This window comes from Phlebotomus argentipes, unplaced genomic scaffold, assembly GCF_947086385.1.
Source record: "Phlebotomus argentipes unplaced genomic scaffold, Phlebotomus argentipes genome assembly contig_5, whole genome shotgun sequence".
Classification (NCBI taxonomy): domain Eukaryota; kingdom Metazoa; phylum Arthropoda; class Insecta; order Diptera; family Psychodidae; genus Phlebotomus; species Phlebotomus argentipes.
This window is the reverse complement of record NW_026776165.1, coordinates 1,709,125-1,727,955: the sequence shown is the minus strand read 5'-3', so window position 1 is coordinate 1,727,955 and position 18,831 is coordinate 1,709,125. Positions and strand designations below refer to the sequence as shown.

At 41.3% G+C, this 18,831-nt stretch overlaps 2 protein-coding genes across 3 annotated transcripts; one reads left to right on the top strand and one right to left on the bottom strand.

Moving 5' to 3' along the window:
* Positions 1-739: 739 nt before the first annotated feature.
* Positions 740-9,219, top strand: LOC132266077 (ras-related protein Rap-1b). Of its 2 annotated transcripts, none has more exons than XM_059766912.1 (6): positions 740-834; positions 1,499-1,668; positions 4,078-4,306; positions 4,803-5,000; positions 8,494-8,586; positions 8,654-9,219. In XM_059766912.1, exons 2-6 carry the CDS (start codon positions 1,580-1,582, stop codon positions 8,897-8,899), a joined length of 855 nt encoding a protein of 284 aa, XP_059622895.1. In that variant the 5' UTR covers positions 740-834; positions 1,499-1,579; the 3' UTR covers positions 8,900-9,219. The 2 variants fall into 2 exon arrangements, with proteins under 2 accessions (XP_059622895.1, XP_059622896.1); XM_059766913.1 differs by having other exon boundaries at positions 765-841.
* A 1,411-nt stretch (positions 9,220-10,630) lies between these two features.
* On the bottom strand, positions 10,631-17,459 carry LOC132265899 (somatostatin receptor type 2-like). The gene is made up of 4 exons (XM_059766691.1): positions 16,917-17,459; positions 14,144-14,366; positions 11,712-12,101; positions 10,631-11,260 (listed from the first exon to the last, which is right to left on the bottom strand). Exons 1-4 carry the CDS (start codon positions 17,457-17,459, stop codon positions 11,181-11,183), a joined length of 1,236 nt encoding a protein of 411 aa, XP_059622674.1. The 3' UTR covers positions 10,631-11,180.
* Between the last annotated feature and the right edge of the window lie 1,372 nt (positions 17,460-18,831).

Here is an 18,831-nt window from a genome sequence, read left to right as displayed (position 1 = left end):
CTGGAGACAGCAATTACAATGGAAAGAGTTATTATTGCTTATCATCGCTATGCAGAGCGAAACTGAGAGAGCACAAAATATCTTAGAACGACTGAGAGAGAAAATACAGTGACCAGAGCGTGAATAAGGACAGCTTGTCCTTATCGCACAAACCTGTAGAAATCCTTTAGGGATCTTTAAAGCTAAATCCTTCTTCCCAAAAGGCCGAGCAGACGCCAGACGCGTCCTGCAGTATTCCATGAAGAATCCCATCCTAATCGTCCATTCCATTCAAAGAGTTAATAAATATCATACAAATGCTAAGCCGATAAACCGCAGCGATAAAAATAATATCTGACATTCTAAAGAGCTTGCAGAGTATCCAGTGTGTTCCTATTCCAACGAACGCTACTGTGCGCTCAAGAAAACCAGGGCTTAGTGAATTACAAAGAGACTTCACTGTCGCTTGCACGTTGAAACAGGGGACTCTCCAGCAGTGCTGCGTGACTGAGCGTGCGAGAGACGACGGCCAAGCAGCTGAAAGCCCCCGGAGCCTCCCCAGATGCCTTCGACTGGCAGACGGGCTGCCGTCTTCTTGAGGAGAGCGCCTGAGAGTCTCTCTCTCTCTCTCTCTCGAGCATCCCGACGCTCCCCTCTCGAACCCCTAAAACGTAGAGCAACAAATCGCCGTGAGAGCGAGAGAATCACCGCCCCTGCGAGTGGTTCGGCAATGTTTTGCCAAGCTTTAAATTTCAGGCTCCAACAGTTTTCCCCGGGCCTTCCACAGCACCATTTGTGTGTGTCTGTGCCGTGCAGAGATTTTTCCTCTGAGCGCCTTTTGTCCATACACTTTCTGTGCGTTGTGTGTGCCTTCTCGCCCTTGTTATTGGTTTTTTTTTTGGTGGGAGGGACGCAATCTCTGGGCTTTCGCCCTTGTTAACAGGCCAGCAACCCGTCACTTCGCGCCGCATAGCGTGATAGTCCTCACCTGGTCTTTAAAGGGGAGCCCATCGGATTCAACAGGACAGAGAGTCACCCTTCATGACTTGTCCCTTTTCTCCCATGCCAACACGCTGAATGCGAAATTAATTTTCCCTCCCAGAACTCCACATTTTGCCATCCCCTCATGCAAAGTCACAAACAGAAATATTCTCTCAGTGACAAATACAAGCATTTGCCTGTGTCATTCGCAAGTGAATTATTTATTTTCAATATCTCTCTACGACGTTGTGGTTTAGCAAAAAAAAAGAGAGAGAGAAACGCAAGTCAAAACAACTTCTTCATCCGCTGGGAAATCGGGAGCAATTTTCAAGAGCAATTTCACATCAATTCTCCCCACGAATTATCCTACAAATTCGTCCCACGGCACAAAATTCATGGAAAAGTGAATATAATTAACGACACACGGGGATATTCTCACTCAATCCTCTCTAACCATGGTTTAATAATTTAACCCCATCCTCATGAGGACACAAATTCCACCCCCGCGTGCGCTAATCCTCGCCACATTCAATTGCAGTGCTTTGAATAGCCCCCACAAAGCGGATCCCGACATTGGGCTCTGCCAGGAGTGTTTGAGAGTAAAAAAAAAAAAGTGAAAATGAAAGGACGACACCTGAGACGACGATTTAGTCTTCAGCCGTCTTTCATGAAGGACGACTGCGAAGACAGCAAGCACAGGAGAGACAAGTAAGATGAGCCTCATTCCTCGCCAAGTCAGAGCGATTCACACTGTGACTGCAGAGAAAACGTGTCAACCGTATTTTAATATAAATAATTCCTTCCGCACAAATGCGAAGCAGTGTGACTTTTACAAAGCATACTTATCATATTTCAAATGTTACACAGGAGTCTCTTGAAATTAATAGCATCTCTTTGGATCTCAATCACAATAAGAAATCACAAAGTCACAATGATAACAACTGGCTTTGACCGCATTTTTACTTGTCAATTGAAGGTTTTCGCCAATAAAATGGTGACAACTGCAGAGATAGAAAGTGTGTAATGCTGAGAAGAAGAACATACTCTTAAACCACAAAAGCCTCTTTTTATTGCAGACAACTTGGCACTTGTTTTCGACAGTCAGTAAAGTGATAAGATAATTGAGAGGTTAGCAAGAGTAATACAACACGTAGAGCAACACAAGATGGCTAAAGAGATTTAGAATAAGTCATTTTACTTTTCATAGCATTTTTTCTGACGGTCTTTAAGTTAGATTTCACAAGTGGGCGGAACATACAAGTGGGCGTGGCTTTTCCCTTTTGTCCCTTTTCACACAGCTTATCAGTACATTTTCCAAATCACGGCGCTCAGCTGATGGCCCAAGCTCTCTGGATGTCCATAAAACACTTCCCTTCTACAGAAGCATGGAAAATATATGGTACACAGGCGATTTCCCTAAATAGAAGTCTATCAGCTTTTTTTTGGTCTCCCATTGAGTGTGGAGAAAAATCCCTCCTAAACAAGTGGAAAGGCAAACAAAAACCCCCCACACTATATATTGTCTCAAAATATCAGTGGAAAACATCCGCAAGAGTGTCCTTGTCATAAAACACTCTCTCACTGAAACAATCAATGGCTCATAGTTTTGCCATATTCCATCGCACCCAAAACATCGAGCTTCCACACTTTCAGGGTGATCCTGAACATTGGGTGCCCGATTATAAAATCACCCTCACTTTGTGGGCAAAAAAAGGCAAACGAGCCACCCTCTTTCGCATTTGAATGTTGTGGATTTCGCATTTCTCCCCTGCCCTGGCTCGGAAAAGTTCTTGTGTCGCTCCCATCCTCGTGAGGATTGATGGCTCAAAGACGAGGCCCTGAGAACAATCTCAGAATGGGTGCGTGTGTGTCTGAATTAATGGCAGAGCCGCCAAGGGAGTCGCAGAATACACAAGAGACGACAGTTGGAGGCAAAAAATGGCCATAAAACTAATTAAATTAATTAAAATATTCACAAGTATGAATTTGAGAGTCCTCCTCAAATAGGGAAGGCTTTCCCAACGGCACACCGTACGCCCGCTCAGGATTGTTGTGTGTATTTTGCCATATTTTCCACGTGGAAAATTGGGCGCAAAGGGCGAATATTTATTGCCATCGATTGAGGTTACAAATCAAAATTAAGTACACCAATTTAGACCTCTTATTTCCATTCTACATATATGTATATCCTGCAATTTGTCATATTAAATGAGAAATAATCGCATGTAATTTATATTACACACTAAATCTCATGTGAATTGGCTTCAAATTTAATTATACAATGAACACACAATGAAAATGCAATCATCAGAGACTATGAATTTACTAGATACTTTCCTCCAGCACACTAACTTTCCCACTCAGTTGTGTAAGTATACTTTGCAAATGTTCCGGGAACTTTGGGGCAAATTTGAATCTCAAGCAGTTCAAATTGCAAACCCCAATCAAGGAGTTGCATCGTACAGAAGCTGCAAATACACATAGCTAATAATAGCTCAGACTATGCCAAAGAGAAAACTAGATCAATACGATTCGTTCACCTCCGGTTTAAAGTCAAGTGTTGCAATTGAATAAACATAATTTGCTCCGTATCTTAAGCATTTATACAGTGCGCTAACGAACAGCGTCATTTGAAAAACTTTTAACAAGTTCTATAAATTACCACAATCAAGTTGAAAACTGTCGACTCTGTGAATCTCATTGTGGAGGGAGAGAGAAAATATGTCCCTGGAAATCTTTTTCATATTGACAGTCCGATTGACAATTGATAAAAGTTTATCAATTTTCCACACTTCACTCAGGATCATTCAAATGATTTTGTGTACAGTTGACAAGGCAGTGTGGATGACTAATTAGAAATTCCGCTCACATTGAGATTGATAGACATGTCAAAAAGCACCGCAATGGATCCTTTCATGGTCGCAAAAGTGCCAACTTGGCAATTTTCAACACTTGACGACAATCCCTAAAACTCACACACACACTCGTTCAAGTGTGGGATGGCAGAAGAAAAAGTGTGTGTCTTTTGACGAGTGCCTATTGACCTGACCGGAAATTGATTTTGATGACCTTTTTCTCCCATTGAGAGTGTCCAATTTCAACTACACTTCTACCCAGGGTCCATCGACACGATACGGAAGACTCAATTGGCTCGTCCAACGTCCGCCACAAGATCGTCGTGATGGGCGCGGCAAAGGTGGGCAAGAGTTCCCTCATCAACCAGTTTCTCTACAACAAATTCACCCCAAAGTACAAGAGAACCGTGGAGGAAATGCACCAGGGGAACTTCTCTGTCTCCGGCGTGGGACTCACGCTGGACATCCTCGACACATCCGGAGCTAATGAGGTGAGGAGGCAAATACGGGATTGGGGGGCCACATGAGCCTGAAGGATATTCATATTGGAAGCAATAGACATATTAGCTGACTGTCCTATAATATTCTATTGAATTTTGACCGACAGTCGCGGGATTATCGATGAAATTTTAGATATTAATTGAAAGAAAAATCATTGGAATGTCTGCAATCGTTTGGTCTGTTATTTAATTACAAATCAGGCAATAGAAATGCAATTTTGTCCTTTTGATAAAATAATCTAATTTTTCATTTTACGCATAAAAGTTTCACAACGCGGAGAAAATGATGTTTTTAACCCAGAGAAGAAACAACTAAATTACAAATGACCCAAGAATCATTCATCAAGTTTGAGCGAACCTTCCTATTTCCATGATTAATCGTCATCTGTGTGAAACTTAGAGTAGCGTCGCTACAGCTAATTACCGGCCACAGTGGCCCCCGCCCTCCCCTAGGCTGCTCATTACCGTGTCACTTGAATTTGCACAGTTTCCGGCCATGCGGGCGCTCTCCATTCAATCAGCCGACGCCTTCATCCTCGTGTACGACGTCACGGATGCCAACAGTTTCTGCGAACTGAAGCTGCTGAGGGACCAAATCCACGAGACAAAGGCCACGTCTTCCGTGCCAATTGTGGTGGTGGGAAACAAGACGGACCTCCTGATTGAGGACAGCGATCGCCGCGAGGTGAGACCGAGAAATCCTGCCCATATTGCCTTATGTCGCCCACCTTTTCTCGTCCACAAATCCCCCCCACAAAATATCACCACGATATTGCCAAAGCCTCATCCAGGGATATCAGAGATTATCGATTCGCCACTAAGCCTCAATATTGGGCAAAACAACTCCACATCGAGATTCCATTCTGGACAAAATGCCACGGCATGCGAAGGTGTTGTCACGCGTATTTGGTGTGCATTAGTTGGGCCACAAAATACGACTATTTGATTTTGCCCGAAAAATCCTCTACTCGGAAATCTGTTCAATTAAATTCATCATGTATTTCCATTAAGTCCCTTTCCATGCCCATGCTTTTCAGCTTTTCCCAACCAAAATTCCATGAGAATAAAATAATAAATTTATGCACTTATGAAATATTTTACCATCGAATATTAGAGTGGTTTAAAGCGCTCTTTGTGGCAAAAATGGAGATTTTCACAGAACATTAAAAATTTAATTGAAAACATTTTGCTTTAACCTATTTTGCTTAATTAATGTATTTATAGGCGTTTTTCCTGCTAAACGTCAAATTGTAGTCACCGATACCAGTGATAGATGCTCAATTTCCAGGAAAATTCAAAGCTCTCACTCATTCTCTCTTGCTCACAATCACACTTATTATTCACACTAAGTGTAATAGAGTTTGCAATGCAAATTCCAGTGAAAAGCACCGGCATTTCTTTGAGCTGAAGTGCGTGAATTATTGGCCCCTCGGAGCGCACATGAATGAATTTTGCATAAATCCTCAATGCTGTACTTTTTTTAATATTGTTTTAAGAATTCCTCTGCGTCTCCTTTTATCACAAAAAAAGAAATTCAATAAAATCACAATTGTTCCGAAACGACAATTTCTCTCAGGGTTCGTTTATCTTCAACATTGAAGCTCAACTTTTCCCGATACGGATTCTCGTTCATTTTATTCTCCCTCTTTCTTCACCATTTTGGGAAAGAAAGGGGAAACTTTTTCCACTTTTGCTTTGTGACTTCTTGCTTGAGAGAATGCGAATGAATAAATATATGTGAGAGTAGATTTTCTTGGAAAATAAGGGGATAATATGCACGAAATTAAGCACATAAATTGGTCGAGATAATTTTTTTTTTCTCATATTTAAGCGCAAAAATTACCGGAAAAACCTCTAGAAAATATTCACACAGCAGAAACAAACTTTCAAAACACAGAATTTATGAAGTTTTGGTAAATATATTTTTATGATTAAATATACTTCAAAATCCAGTTGTTTGACAATCACTGGAATTTTCATGGAATATTCATCGCAATATTTTCCCCTTTTGCTCATACTTCTTTTGTGCCATTTGACGTGGATAAATGCCGCGAGAGAGGTTGAATGCTGCGCAGGGTTAATTGAATATATGTGATATTTTTCTGACACTCATTTGCATATTATGTCAGGTATTCCCTTTGATGCAAACGCCCTCAATCATCTGGCTGGCTGTTGAGTTATTCCTTTTGTGCCGCCGGATCACAGAGAGAGAGCAAAAAAAAAGCTGCAATTTCGCTGTGGGTGGTGGTGAAGGAAGGAAGCAGTGAATATGGAACATAATTTAATTAAAAATTCACTGCATTGGAGCTGAATGAGCGCCCCTATTGTGTGGCATTATTCAGTCTCTGTCACTGTGTCATTTGCAAGCTCGCGGCCCGGGAAAGGGTAAACAATCAACAGGGGTAGAATTGTCGTGTTGAAAGTAGGCGGGCAAGAGACAATTGAAAAGTGGTTTGAGCCTGTTCGATCGACTCGTGTTGGTTCAAATGAAATTTGCGGGTGAGAATTGTTGCACAGATGAGTCGAAGAGTTGCGGCGCTTTTCCAATAAATGATTCACAAGTGTGTGTGTGTGTGTATGTGATTTGAGAGGTTCTGGCAAATGATATGCAATTCAATAAGCTCCCGAACTACATACATACAAACAGTAACTTTCCTCCGTGTGGGCCGCAAATTGATTCTGCGACAATTTTCCCAACCGCACAATTGCGGCGAGACGCCGTGAAACAAAGAGAGAGAGTGTGAGTGAAGTTTGCTTCGCCAAATGAAATTAGCAGCATTGAAGGAATAATTAGAAAACCACACAAAGTACAATTTTCTCCCCATTTCCGCCTTTGGCACTCTGTGCGCCGCACAAAAGAAAAACCCACCCAAACTCCCAGAGTCATATCAGATCAACATGTAAAAAGGCGCCGCAAGAGCATGAAAAGCGTCTGTGGTGAATTTTTCCACCGTATCCAAACCATGAGCACCAAATAGAAAATCATATTAAAATGCTACCAAGGCAGAAAATTGATTTAAAATCACTAAAACGATTTGCACACCCGCGAATGTGCACACAGACTCTTTTGCCGTACATCGTCTCGATCCCGACGGGGGAAAAAAAAGGAATAATATAATAATATTGGAGAAATTACGATTGTCGAGACCAAATTAATTCCGTGACAATTTGCAGAATTCAATCAAAATTGAATATTAATTGAGTTCTCAGGAAGGAATTATCGCGTGTCTTTTTCTCCGTCTGGTGAATGAAGTGCTGGGGAAAACTTTAAGCTCCTTAATGGAGTCCTTAATGAATGCATGAGATACAATGTATAATGAAACCTTGGGATGGGAAGAAAGGATGAATGAAGATACAATGAGAGATTCATTCATCAGGCCGTCAACACACTTTTCTTTCATGTCTGTGAAACATGAAATGCTTAGACAACTGCAAATTGTCTGTCTGCGTGTATAAAATCAGGGCGGAATTGTGCACGCGGAGTAGTGTACTTCCGCTTCCGACAGTATCGCAGCAAATTTGCAGTTTAAATCAAATTATTGCGATCCATTCAGAATGTGAGATATTCAAATTTCACAGTGATCATGTGAAATACATTAAATTGGCCAAGACAGAAATCAAGTTGCTTGAAAACCGTTAGTGTTTGAATTGGAGAATGTGAACAAAGAAAATACACTATCTGAAAATGTGTTTAAAAATTGCAAAAGAACAAACCTTAAGAATCCTTTGTGTAATGAAAGAAAATTCAAGCACAATAAAATTTCGGTGTACATTTTCAACTTCACTACATTTCCCATTGTAATACTTTTGAGATTTAACCCTTAAGCATACTTAGAAGGGATTAAAAGAAGGATTCAAAAGAAACTCCACTGAAATGAAAACCAATTTAATGAAGAAATGAAAATCTCCACAATCCGCTCACCGTCAATTCACCCCTTTTTTCTTTTGACATTCGCTCAACTACATGCGATTTCACGTGAATCATCACAACAAGCATGTTTTTTTTTCACACTTCCTCCAACGTGAGGAAAGTCTATTTGATAAAGTGTTTCCTCTGTCACAATCACAATCAGCGACTGAGTGTGAAAATGTGTCAGAAAAAGTCCCTTCTCCGCAGAACTTTTGCCACACTTGCTCGTGTGCATTATTAATCCCCCGTTCTCATTACGTTATTTTAGATGAATCGGGAAAACACGGAGAATGTGGTGACGATGGATTGGGAGAATGGATATATTGAGTGCTCAGCGAAAGACAATGAGAATGTCACTGAGGTGAGCGCATTAAAGTCAGCAATTAAGGGGTTTTTCTCCACTCACCTCTCTATCTCCCACATTGAAGATCTTCAAGGAGTTGCTGGTGCAGGCGAAGATCACGTACAATCTCAGTCCGGCTCTTCGTCGGCGGCGTCGTCAGTCGCTGCCTCCGCCGCAGCCCGGCGGCTCGTCCTCTGGCGGCCCTCCTGGCACGCCGCAGAGTCTGCCGCCGTCGACTTCCCACGTGCCATCGCCAGCTCAGCTGCAGCACCTGCAGCAGATCCAGGCGCGCTCAATAGGCGGCAAGAGGAACTCCTGCATCTTGTCTTAATCCCCCAGCTGAGTCACTGGTAATCAATCGATTTCCAGCCACCGCAGATTGTAAAGCTGCTCGACTCAATTCATAATGAAATGATTAAGAATTCATTCGACGGAAAATTATTGCAAACAATGATGAATTATTCAAATATTGATAACCGGTAGATTTTCCGCAAACACACACACACTCACCATTTTCCCATCCCTTTTCCCAGTGCTGTGTGAGCTTCCGTTCGGGCGGAGAGACGTTAGATAAAAGCCGTGGGATGGAAAAACAAAACCGGGGAGAACAAAAAGCCTGGCGAAGTAACCAAAAATTAACATTAAAATAAATTTAGAAGATTGCGAGAGGAGAAAAAAAAATGAATTAAAATATACTTTAATTGGTGTCAATTGGACTGCTTTTCTTCATGCATAAAAAAAACAAATAGAGGAAGATAGAGAAAAAAAAGTGTGTATAAAAATATAAAGAAAGCGAGATGTGTTTTTAGGATAAGCAAAACGCTAAAATCAAAAGATAATAAATTGATCTTCAACCCCAAAAAAAAATTGTGAGGGAAAACGTGTTCCTGTTTTCCCAGGTCTTAAGCAGAAGCGCGCCTCATGTTGAAGAGTGAAACCCTTCATGACAGAGAGAAGACGGCAAAATCACTTCCACCGAATCCCTTGTGGGAACCACAAAGTTTCCACCGTGAGCTTTTCCTCAATGGAAACCCCTTTGAGAAATACAATATTTATCTATACAACTTTTTCCCCAGTAGAAATGTGGACAAACTCTAATCTGTATGACGTAATGAAGTGTATAATAAATGTTTCTATGTGGCTGATAGGCGTAGTAATGGAGATAATATGAACTTAGCTGTTTAAAGGAAAAAAAAAGAAGAAAAACTTGTGAAGATATTTTACATAATGTGACAATCATTATTCTACCCCCCTTTTTTCGAGAGGTATTTTTGTGCATATAAATAGAGAACAGATAAATAGTGAAAAATGTGTAGCAAAGTAATAAAGAAAGAGGATGTGAAACTAAAAATACAGAATATCTATTTATGGTAGGGAAATTTGCAAGGAGAAAAAAGCCCACTTTGAGGGAGTCAAAATTTTCTTTTGCACACACACAGAGAGGCACTCAATAACATGAGCTAAGTAAAGTGTATTCTGTAGATGAAATACCATGAAAAATAACACATACGGGTTAAGTCAGTGTACTTAAGGGACTTTTGAAGTATGAGATATAAATTTTACGATGATTGTAGATTAGCAAATGGTTGAAGCATGTCAGCAGAGTGAAGAATTTGCATTCTCCCTCACACACACAAGACTTCCATTCAACACAGTGTCTGTATTTGACAAAAAAGAACTCTGATATTTATTCTTTGTCGTTATTTTTCATTGTCTCCTTACAACTATTTACTTAAAATACAAGTTTGAGAAAGGAGAAAACTCCATTCCCTGCTCCAAGTGTGTCTCCATGAGACGCACATCATTACTTTTAGTAATATTCTCTGTAATCATTCCTTTCTTCACTCTGTCTCTCTCTCTAAACGTGAACCATTGACAAGGATAATCAATATTCCTCTCCTTTCAAAAAGATGTCTAAGAATATTGCAGAAAAATATTGTAAAATCCCCATTCATCTCCAAACATCTTTCCACACCGCAACATTGTCACACACTTAATGCCATTGATAACCATTTGATAGGGGACAAGAAAAACTGCAATAATTCCCTCTTTCATTCTCTCTCTCTCTCTCTCTCTTTTGTGTCTGCCTGGCGAGAGATTTTCCATTCAAATTCGCACAGATTCCAAAATAAATTCCAAGACAAATCTCCTATGCTAGCAGAAATATTTCAAATGTCATGCGAAAACTCCTCCTGATTAATTAGTTTTACATCTTTCCATCGCACAATTCTGATTCTGACACTTTTGGCATTGTGTTTTTGTCCTAGCAAATCCCTCTCGTCTCTGTCAAAATCACCCCCCAAAAACATCCCCAGAGACTTTATACACAATAATGTTACTTTAAAATTGGTATGTTTAGATAGTGACTAATGAATATTTAGACTTACGTTGTGTAACAAATAAAAACTGACAATTAGAATCCTTATCAGCTAATGTGCTTTTCTTCTTCTTCCCCTTTAAAACACTTCAGCGGCTTTCGTAGCAAAAAGAAATACATATTTCTTGTATTGGAAACTGTTGGCAGTTTCGCTTTGAATACTATCGAGTTTTGGTAGTTTTTTTTTTGGACAGTGTCTGGCTGAAAAATCGGTGGGAATCCAGCGAAGCCACTCTTAAAGATCCGTATGTAGAACAGGTTGCATTCGTGGTGTTGTGCTGGATGTTTGCTGCTCCTCGCACGTTTCGTCCTCAACTGGAAAGGAAGGCACAAAAGCTCAATTATTTGCATTCTTGGACAGTAGAAAATTTCTATGCACTTTCAGACCAAGAAGATTGACTCGGAGATGCTTCTGAGAACCATTAAATCCTCAATTCTTGGAAATTCACCTTAACAGTTTATAAATCTAAAGCTGATAGTGGATAAAAATTCATGAATTTCTCAGAACTTGTTACCAATGTTGCTTTTGAACATTAAAGTGAATGAAAATCTTTACATTTCAACGATTTTATAACATCAGAAAGATATTTTCTAAGTCAATTTCCATCCTGATCAACAATCAAATTGCGTAGAATACATCGAATGCACAGGAATTCATGAATTCCAATGACAAATGGCATAATTTTGCATATGCGAACATGTTTTACATTCCCCTTGTGAGTCAATTTCCAGCTGAATTGCATAGAAATAGAGCACATTTCGCTACCTGGCGGCGATTGCTGCACGCTTCCCGCTCTTGTGTCCTTCCTCTGTGGCGCTTGGTGGGTCTGCGTGGTGGCAGCGCCGCGCGATGTGGATCCCAGCCTCTCCAGCACGCTGTTCCTGCTTCTGCCGAACTTGGCGAAGAAGCTGTTCTCGATCTGCAGCTGGGCATTGGCCGTCTTCGCGGCGGCACAAGTGCACGCCTTGAGGAAGCTCTTCTTAAAATTGTCACTCAGGAAGGCGTACAAGATGGGATTCATGGCGGAGTTTGAGTAGCCCAGGCAGCCGACCAGCACGAAGATGGTGATCTCGAGGCGAGACTTGCACACCACCGGCGGCGAGTAGATCATGGAGATTTGCAGCACCCAGTAGGGCAGCCAGCAGCCCACGTAAGCTGTGTGTGTGTGAAGTTTATGAAAGAAAAATGAATGTAATCCTCCTCCTTCTCGCCCTAAATTCCCATTCCATCGTCTGGTCGCACCAAATCCGACATTTGACTGACAAATACAATTTTCCAGGCAAATTGATTGCAGATAAATCACACAATTGGAGTCCTTCTTCTTCTCTTTTTCCCGTGATTTTTTTTCTCATCACTGCAAATCCTCAGGAGAAAGTCACCTTCTCAAGTGCCTCTCTTTTGCAACACTCTTGAGGCTTCAAGAACACGCTCTTCGCATCATTTTGGGGAGGACATTATTAAATTTCATGTTGACTTTAATCACTGTTCCGCAGCTTTTTTGCCTCTCCTTCTCCCACATAATTAAATCTATACGCAACATAAAATATCACAGCTGTGAGCATTAATTTTGCAGCAATCTTTGTATCTCAAATTTGCCATTTGCAACAAAGAACTTGTAACACAACATAAATACACGTGTAGGAGAGTTCAACGAGTAAATAATCCCCTCCTTTTGATAAACTAAATATTCCCGGTGAATTGAAAAAGAGTATTTTCATGGTAAATTAATTAGATTTCCCAGAGCTTCTCGCAAAAGTTTTAAAGCACATCAAAGGGGAGAATCCACTTTATGCCCTGCGGTGGTAATTTTTCCATTATACCCTCTCCTCGAGCACGAGTGTGCCAGGGAAAGTTTTCAACAAATGCAATATCGCATTGTTTAATGCAGTTTTGTCTGGTAAATAATACTCTCGCTCACTATCTCTGGATGTGTGCGAAGCGCAGAAAAAAATGATTCAAATGAGATTCACTGATGGTTGGAAATGGGATATTTATTAAAAGTTCAACAATGATACTCAGATTGCAGCTCAACTCCATTAAATCCCTCCCAATTCCCTGAGCACGTCATTTTAAATTCAACGACTCTGCTCATTTCAATTTCCATACAGCTCTTTCTCGTCCATCTTCGCGCGCGTGTTGTCAATGCCCTCAAGAATTGCGGCCGAAAAATTAATTGTGCGCAAGATATTCCCAACCCTCATCCCCATTTCCACACAGAAAAAGGGTTGCCCGTGAGGTGTGCCCAGAGAGCGAAAAGGTTCATCGCTATTTGATATTATCATAGCCAAACAAAACACCTTTTCCCCAAAACTCGTCAAAGCAGAAAGAGCCCCCAGAAAAGTGTGTTATGCAAAGTAGTGAAGAACCGAGAGAAATCGACAGTCTATTTTGAATATTAAAGGGAAATTTTGTGACTTTAACCGTGATAGAATTGTCTCTATTTTCACCATGAAACATCCTCGATTGAGCTTCATTCCAGCAGAACAACTTCTATTTGACTTTCGCCAGCAAACAAATGGGCGTCGAGTATTTTTTCAACCCACCCACAAGGCCAAAAGGATGTTTAGCGGAAAATTCACGGGGCGCCAAACTGTTTCAATGATTATCGTGATTTTTCACAAATGAAGTCAATTTCGTGCAATTAGTGTTGCTAGAATATTTTCACCAAATGAAGCACAAAGAAGTGCTGAATGCAGTGTAAAGCATTGTGCAGCTTATTAGGTGTCACGCCCACTCGAATACTCCGCCCCAAAATATTGAGGTGTTCAAGATAACTACATTGACGAATGTGTCTCTATAGTTGATATTATTACGCGCAACTCTTCTCTGATCAATTGCACGCCCCCTCGACGAGAGACACCCATTGTTGGATAATTGCGAGTCGGAATCGGTAAGCCTGGGGGGATTTTGGCGGGTGATTTTGTGTTGTTGTCTTGCGATAGTCCTCGAGGAAATGTGCAGAAATTAAAAGGAAATATTTGAGAGTGATTTCAGTGGGAAAGCCCCAAGAATTCCACTCTGATCTCCGCACATTTTTCTCCCTTTTCCCCCTCCCCAACCCACCTAGAACTTGCGGAGGGACATTTGTGGCTGTGGCGTCGCCAACCTCGTGCCAGGGGGTTGAGGAATTAATTCTCGCATGTCACACCACCGCAGAGAGAGAGAGAGAGATAATAGTATGTGGAGAGTTCATTCACCTGTGATGACGGTCAGCACCAGCTTGGTCACTTTGCGGTGCGAGCGCCTCTTCTCCTTGGACTTGCTCTTCGGCCCCACCGTCTGCAACTTCCGGATGACGAGATAGTAGAAGCTGAGGATGAGACACAGCGGAATGGCGAAGCCCAGCATGAATGAGTACAGCGTGAATGTCGTGCCAGAGCGCACTTCCGCCTCCTCCGGCCAGTCAATTATGCAGGATACCTGGAAGATTTCGCGTGTACAATTAGGACTACCGCCTTGAGTATTTCCACAACATAAAGCACAATTTCCAATTACGACTCTCTTGCGAACTTCCCACGGATGACTGTTATGTGGAATTCGGTTTGTGTGTGTGCGCTTGAAAACCCTTTCAGCATTTTATATATCCTTTTGAATGTGTGAGCACTACGCTCAGGAGAAGACACACTGAAGCAGATTTACAAGATATCCCTCTTATACTGAGTACGTTATCACTAAAAGAGCTCTCGACGAGATGATGGATATGTGCTCAACTAAAGTGACTTCACACAAAATTCACCTACACACACAGACTTTAAAAAGACACAACATTTGTGGGTGATTCGCATAAAAATCCGTATTCTTATAATTTATACCACTACGGGCTGTTATAATCTGTTATAAAACATACTTTACTAGGTCAATTACATGTGAAATAAGATCCAGATTGTAAAATCTCAGTTCACGTCGCGACTATAAAAAGACAGAATGTCCAAATGACTTCAACTTTCCACCCATTTGAGTTAAGACCACCCAGACGTTCGCCCAAATGAGGGAGTAATTTACGATTGTCTCGCATGTTTAAATTTTCGCCATGCAGTCGACAGAAAAGGGATTTTTATGGGCAAAATGACCTAAATGACTATGAGAAATGCTCACACTTTTGCTAATTATTGGCCACAATAATTCAAACTTAATTCACCCTCAGAGAGACACCATAAAAAAGAAGCGAGCAACACTCGGATATTTTTGACGGTCGTAAAAAAAAAATCCCGTAAAAGCGGGATGAAATGAGGCCAGGAAGAGTTTTGCTATGAATATTTTTCCTCATATTCTCAAAATATATGTACAAACAACTAATGAAAGACTAAAATGGGAAAACTTTCCAGTCAAATCCCTTGTGATTGACTTCAACCGCCAAAGTTTCCATCCGAGCTTATGGCGAGAGTGTCGAGGAAGTCTGAAGAACCCATCAGTTTGTGTGCAAGATGGCCAAGACAAGTTGAAGAAAAGTTGCCATATATTGTGCATTATTGATTTTTCCTTGCTATTTGCAACATATTAACTATTAACTGTCGGCATAAACACATGCACATATTAATTGCTATTGGAAATGATTATTGAGTAAAAGCCACTGTTGCATGAAATATTAAACAGAATATGAGTTAATTAGTTTATAGTCAATTATAACATGTTTGCATGAATTGATATTAATTCCGAACTTTCCAAACAAAGCCTCCACGTGGCCATTCATTGGATATTAAAGTAGCCTCATCTCCACACTCTCACCACTGTGCTGCGCGCATAATATTTTCCACCGTTTAAGCTCTCTTAAAGGCGCATCACAGGAAAGCGTGCAGGAAATTCGCATAAGGAAAGTTTTTCTTTTTTTTTTCTCTCTCTCTCTCTCTAAAGTTTCTCCACCATCTGTCGTGGGCAGTAAAATAAAAAAAAAAAAGAGCAACTCACAAATCTCGAGATATACACTTTTTTTTCTCTTCTTCATCCCGAAAAGAAAAAAAAAACTCCCTTAAAACCACCACAACTTAAATCCTCACTCCATCTCATGTCAAGTGAAATATTCACCCCCGGGGAATCTCTCGTCGCACTCTGTGCGTTGTACATTGAGGCATATTTGCCGCACAACATAAATTCCCCAGAAGACTACAATTCGAGGGACTGTAGAGAATGCGCGTAATCAATCGAGGGAATCAAACAAATGGGGACAAGCCGCCCGTGGGCGTGAGAGGGTGGCATTCCTTGGCTGTTTGTCGACAGAATTCCCACGTGAGAAATCTCAATTTATTCACGATGGAATGGCGCATGGAATTTCCCATCGTATCGCATCATGATTCATCATTACACCGCGTGTGATGAAAATCCCCAGCGCCTCTGATCGGCAGAGCACACAATGCAGAAATATGCAATATTTGTTTCCCCCCCCCCCCCCAAACACACGAAAGCCCTACAAAAAGCTCCACAAAAGCGCATTGTCACTGTGGATCCAATTCGCGGAATTGCGTATGTTTAACGCCCCAAGCTGTGATGCTGTTACGCAAACATCCACAATAAGGGGCATTAAAATTGCAAATACTTCCAACAACACGACAATCAAAATGTCCTCTGCTGAAATGGGAATAATTCTTATCATCAAAAATTGCAGCGAGTGAAAGGAAACAGATAGTAATCGTATTAATTGCATTTTCACATCACTTCTCGCTACCGAATCAAATTATCTAGAGACTTTTCTCTTCTTTCAGCTTCTACAATATTAAGATAATGTAATGAAAAAGACAGTAGAAAAGTTTCCATTCTATTTAGCATAAGGAGAATTGGTATTTTGTGTTTTTTTACATTGGAATTTGAATTTTTTTAAAATCCTACAAATGGAAAATCAGCGAAATTATTGAAGCATTCCATTAAAGTGACAGCTAAACTAATTTCTAGACGTTAGAAAATGATTTTCTTTGTTTTCTAGCTCTTTAGTGCGCTTTCAATCCATTGAAAGAATCTTCAATCTTGAGCGAAACTCACCGTTCGGTTCCTGAACGTCTGGGCCGTGTTGGCGTACATCATGATGGGCACCATCGTGAGGGCCGACGTGGCCCAGGCCACGAGGGACACCACTTTGGAGACAAAGGGCGTCCTGTAGCGCGGCGAGGAGATCGGATGGCACACGGCGATATATCGGTCTGCCGACATGATGAAGAGAAAGATGGACGAGGTGAACTGGGTGATGGAAGTGCTGATCATGTAGCCTTTGCAGGCGGCGCTGCCGAACTTCCACTCGCCCACGTACATCGTGGCAATGAGAAAGGGGATGCCGATGAGGAAGCACTCGTCGGCGATGGCCAGATTGAGGATGTACATATTGGTGACGGTCTGCATCTTGGTGAAGCGCACCACCACGTAGATGACCAGCGTGTTGCCGCACAGGCCCACGATGCACACCACAGCGTACAGCAGCATGGACACGACACTGCCCACGGGCATCTGCACTGACGGACAGTGCAAGTGTGCCGGGGTGTCATTGGCGCCCACCCAGACTCCGCCGTCTAGCGTGTCGTTGGGCCACATCACCACGCGGCGTTCCTCCGCCACTCGAGCGCGCCCACGGAGATTTACGATGCGGATTCACGCGCTGCTCGTGGCAACCTGAAAAATGAGCCACATCCATCAACTGTCCCAGAGATAATTGCACAAGTGTGGGTGGTGGAGCCGAAATTCATTATTGACTGCCACAGGCACACACCCAAGCAATATACAGGGGGGCGAGAATCCTGGGGCGGTTCCGGGACAGCGAACACACACACACACACACGCTGACACTAATGATGGGAAAATGAAGTGAGAAAAATATCGTGGCAACTTCTTATATCACCACAATAGAAGAGGAAACAATATAAACAGAGTCATGAAGGGCGGCATGAGGACAACACCGCATTGGCGAACAAGTGGGGGCGAATTTAATTAATTACAAAAATTGGCAGGAAACAGAAAAGGAGAAACTGGGCCACTCTTTCTCTGGGGCACACGAGAAAGAAAAATTGCGACAAGGGTTAAATTAACTTCAATGAAGAGACATTTGAGTGCTTGATGGCCTGAGAGGAAGTCAGGAATTCATCTTCATTATTGGGTGGTTTTTTCGCAGAGAATGAGAATCACTCTCAGAGTTAATTACTTTACAAAGAAATTAAATAGTGCAATCATTGCAAAATTAGTTCCCTCGTCAGCTGACTTCATTTGTCATAGTTTTTGATAAAAATTTTCACATTGATTTTACCATAAAATACCCGCAACTCAAACTCAAGAGATCACTCGACTATTTGTCGATAAAATTTCAATAGCCAAAGTCCTGATTGGGTGTATTAAATCAAGAGACAAAGTGCACAAATGTAATTTACGTACTGCAAACTCAAATAAAGGACTAAAATGTGTTCGAAACAGATAACAAAGTAATAAAATTATCAAACAGTTAATAAAATCAAATTTATTGCCAAAGTTTCGTGGTGGAGTTTTCCGATTACATTGTCTGCACGAGCGAATACTTTGTCACACTGTGAGACATTTCTTTTTCTCCTGGGAATTAAATTAAGTTGTCTGAGAACAGGTGAAAGAGGACAAATTGAAGTGCCTCAATATTTTTTTAATAGTTTTCCTCACTCGTGATTCTTTGTTACATTCTTCTCAGACCCCCAGAATCAAACATAATATAATTACATTGTCATTTGAGATACAAAGAAAAAAAAACAAACTTTTTGCCATGTCATAAATCACGAAGAAAGTTTTGCCAAGTGTGACACTTTTTCAAAATTAGCACTTTTGTTTACCCGAGTCAATTTGAAAGTGTCTCAGTCTGCAGAAGTCTTCGCCAGCGGGAAATTGAATTGAAAAGCACCCACAGTGAGCTTTTGCAGATCTTGACAAAATGGTAACTTTGTCAAATTTA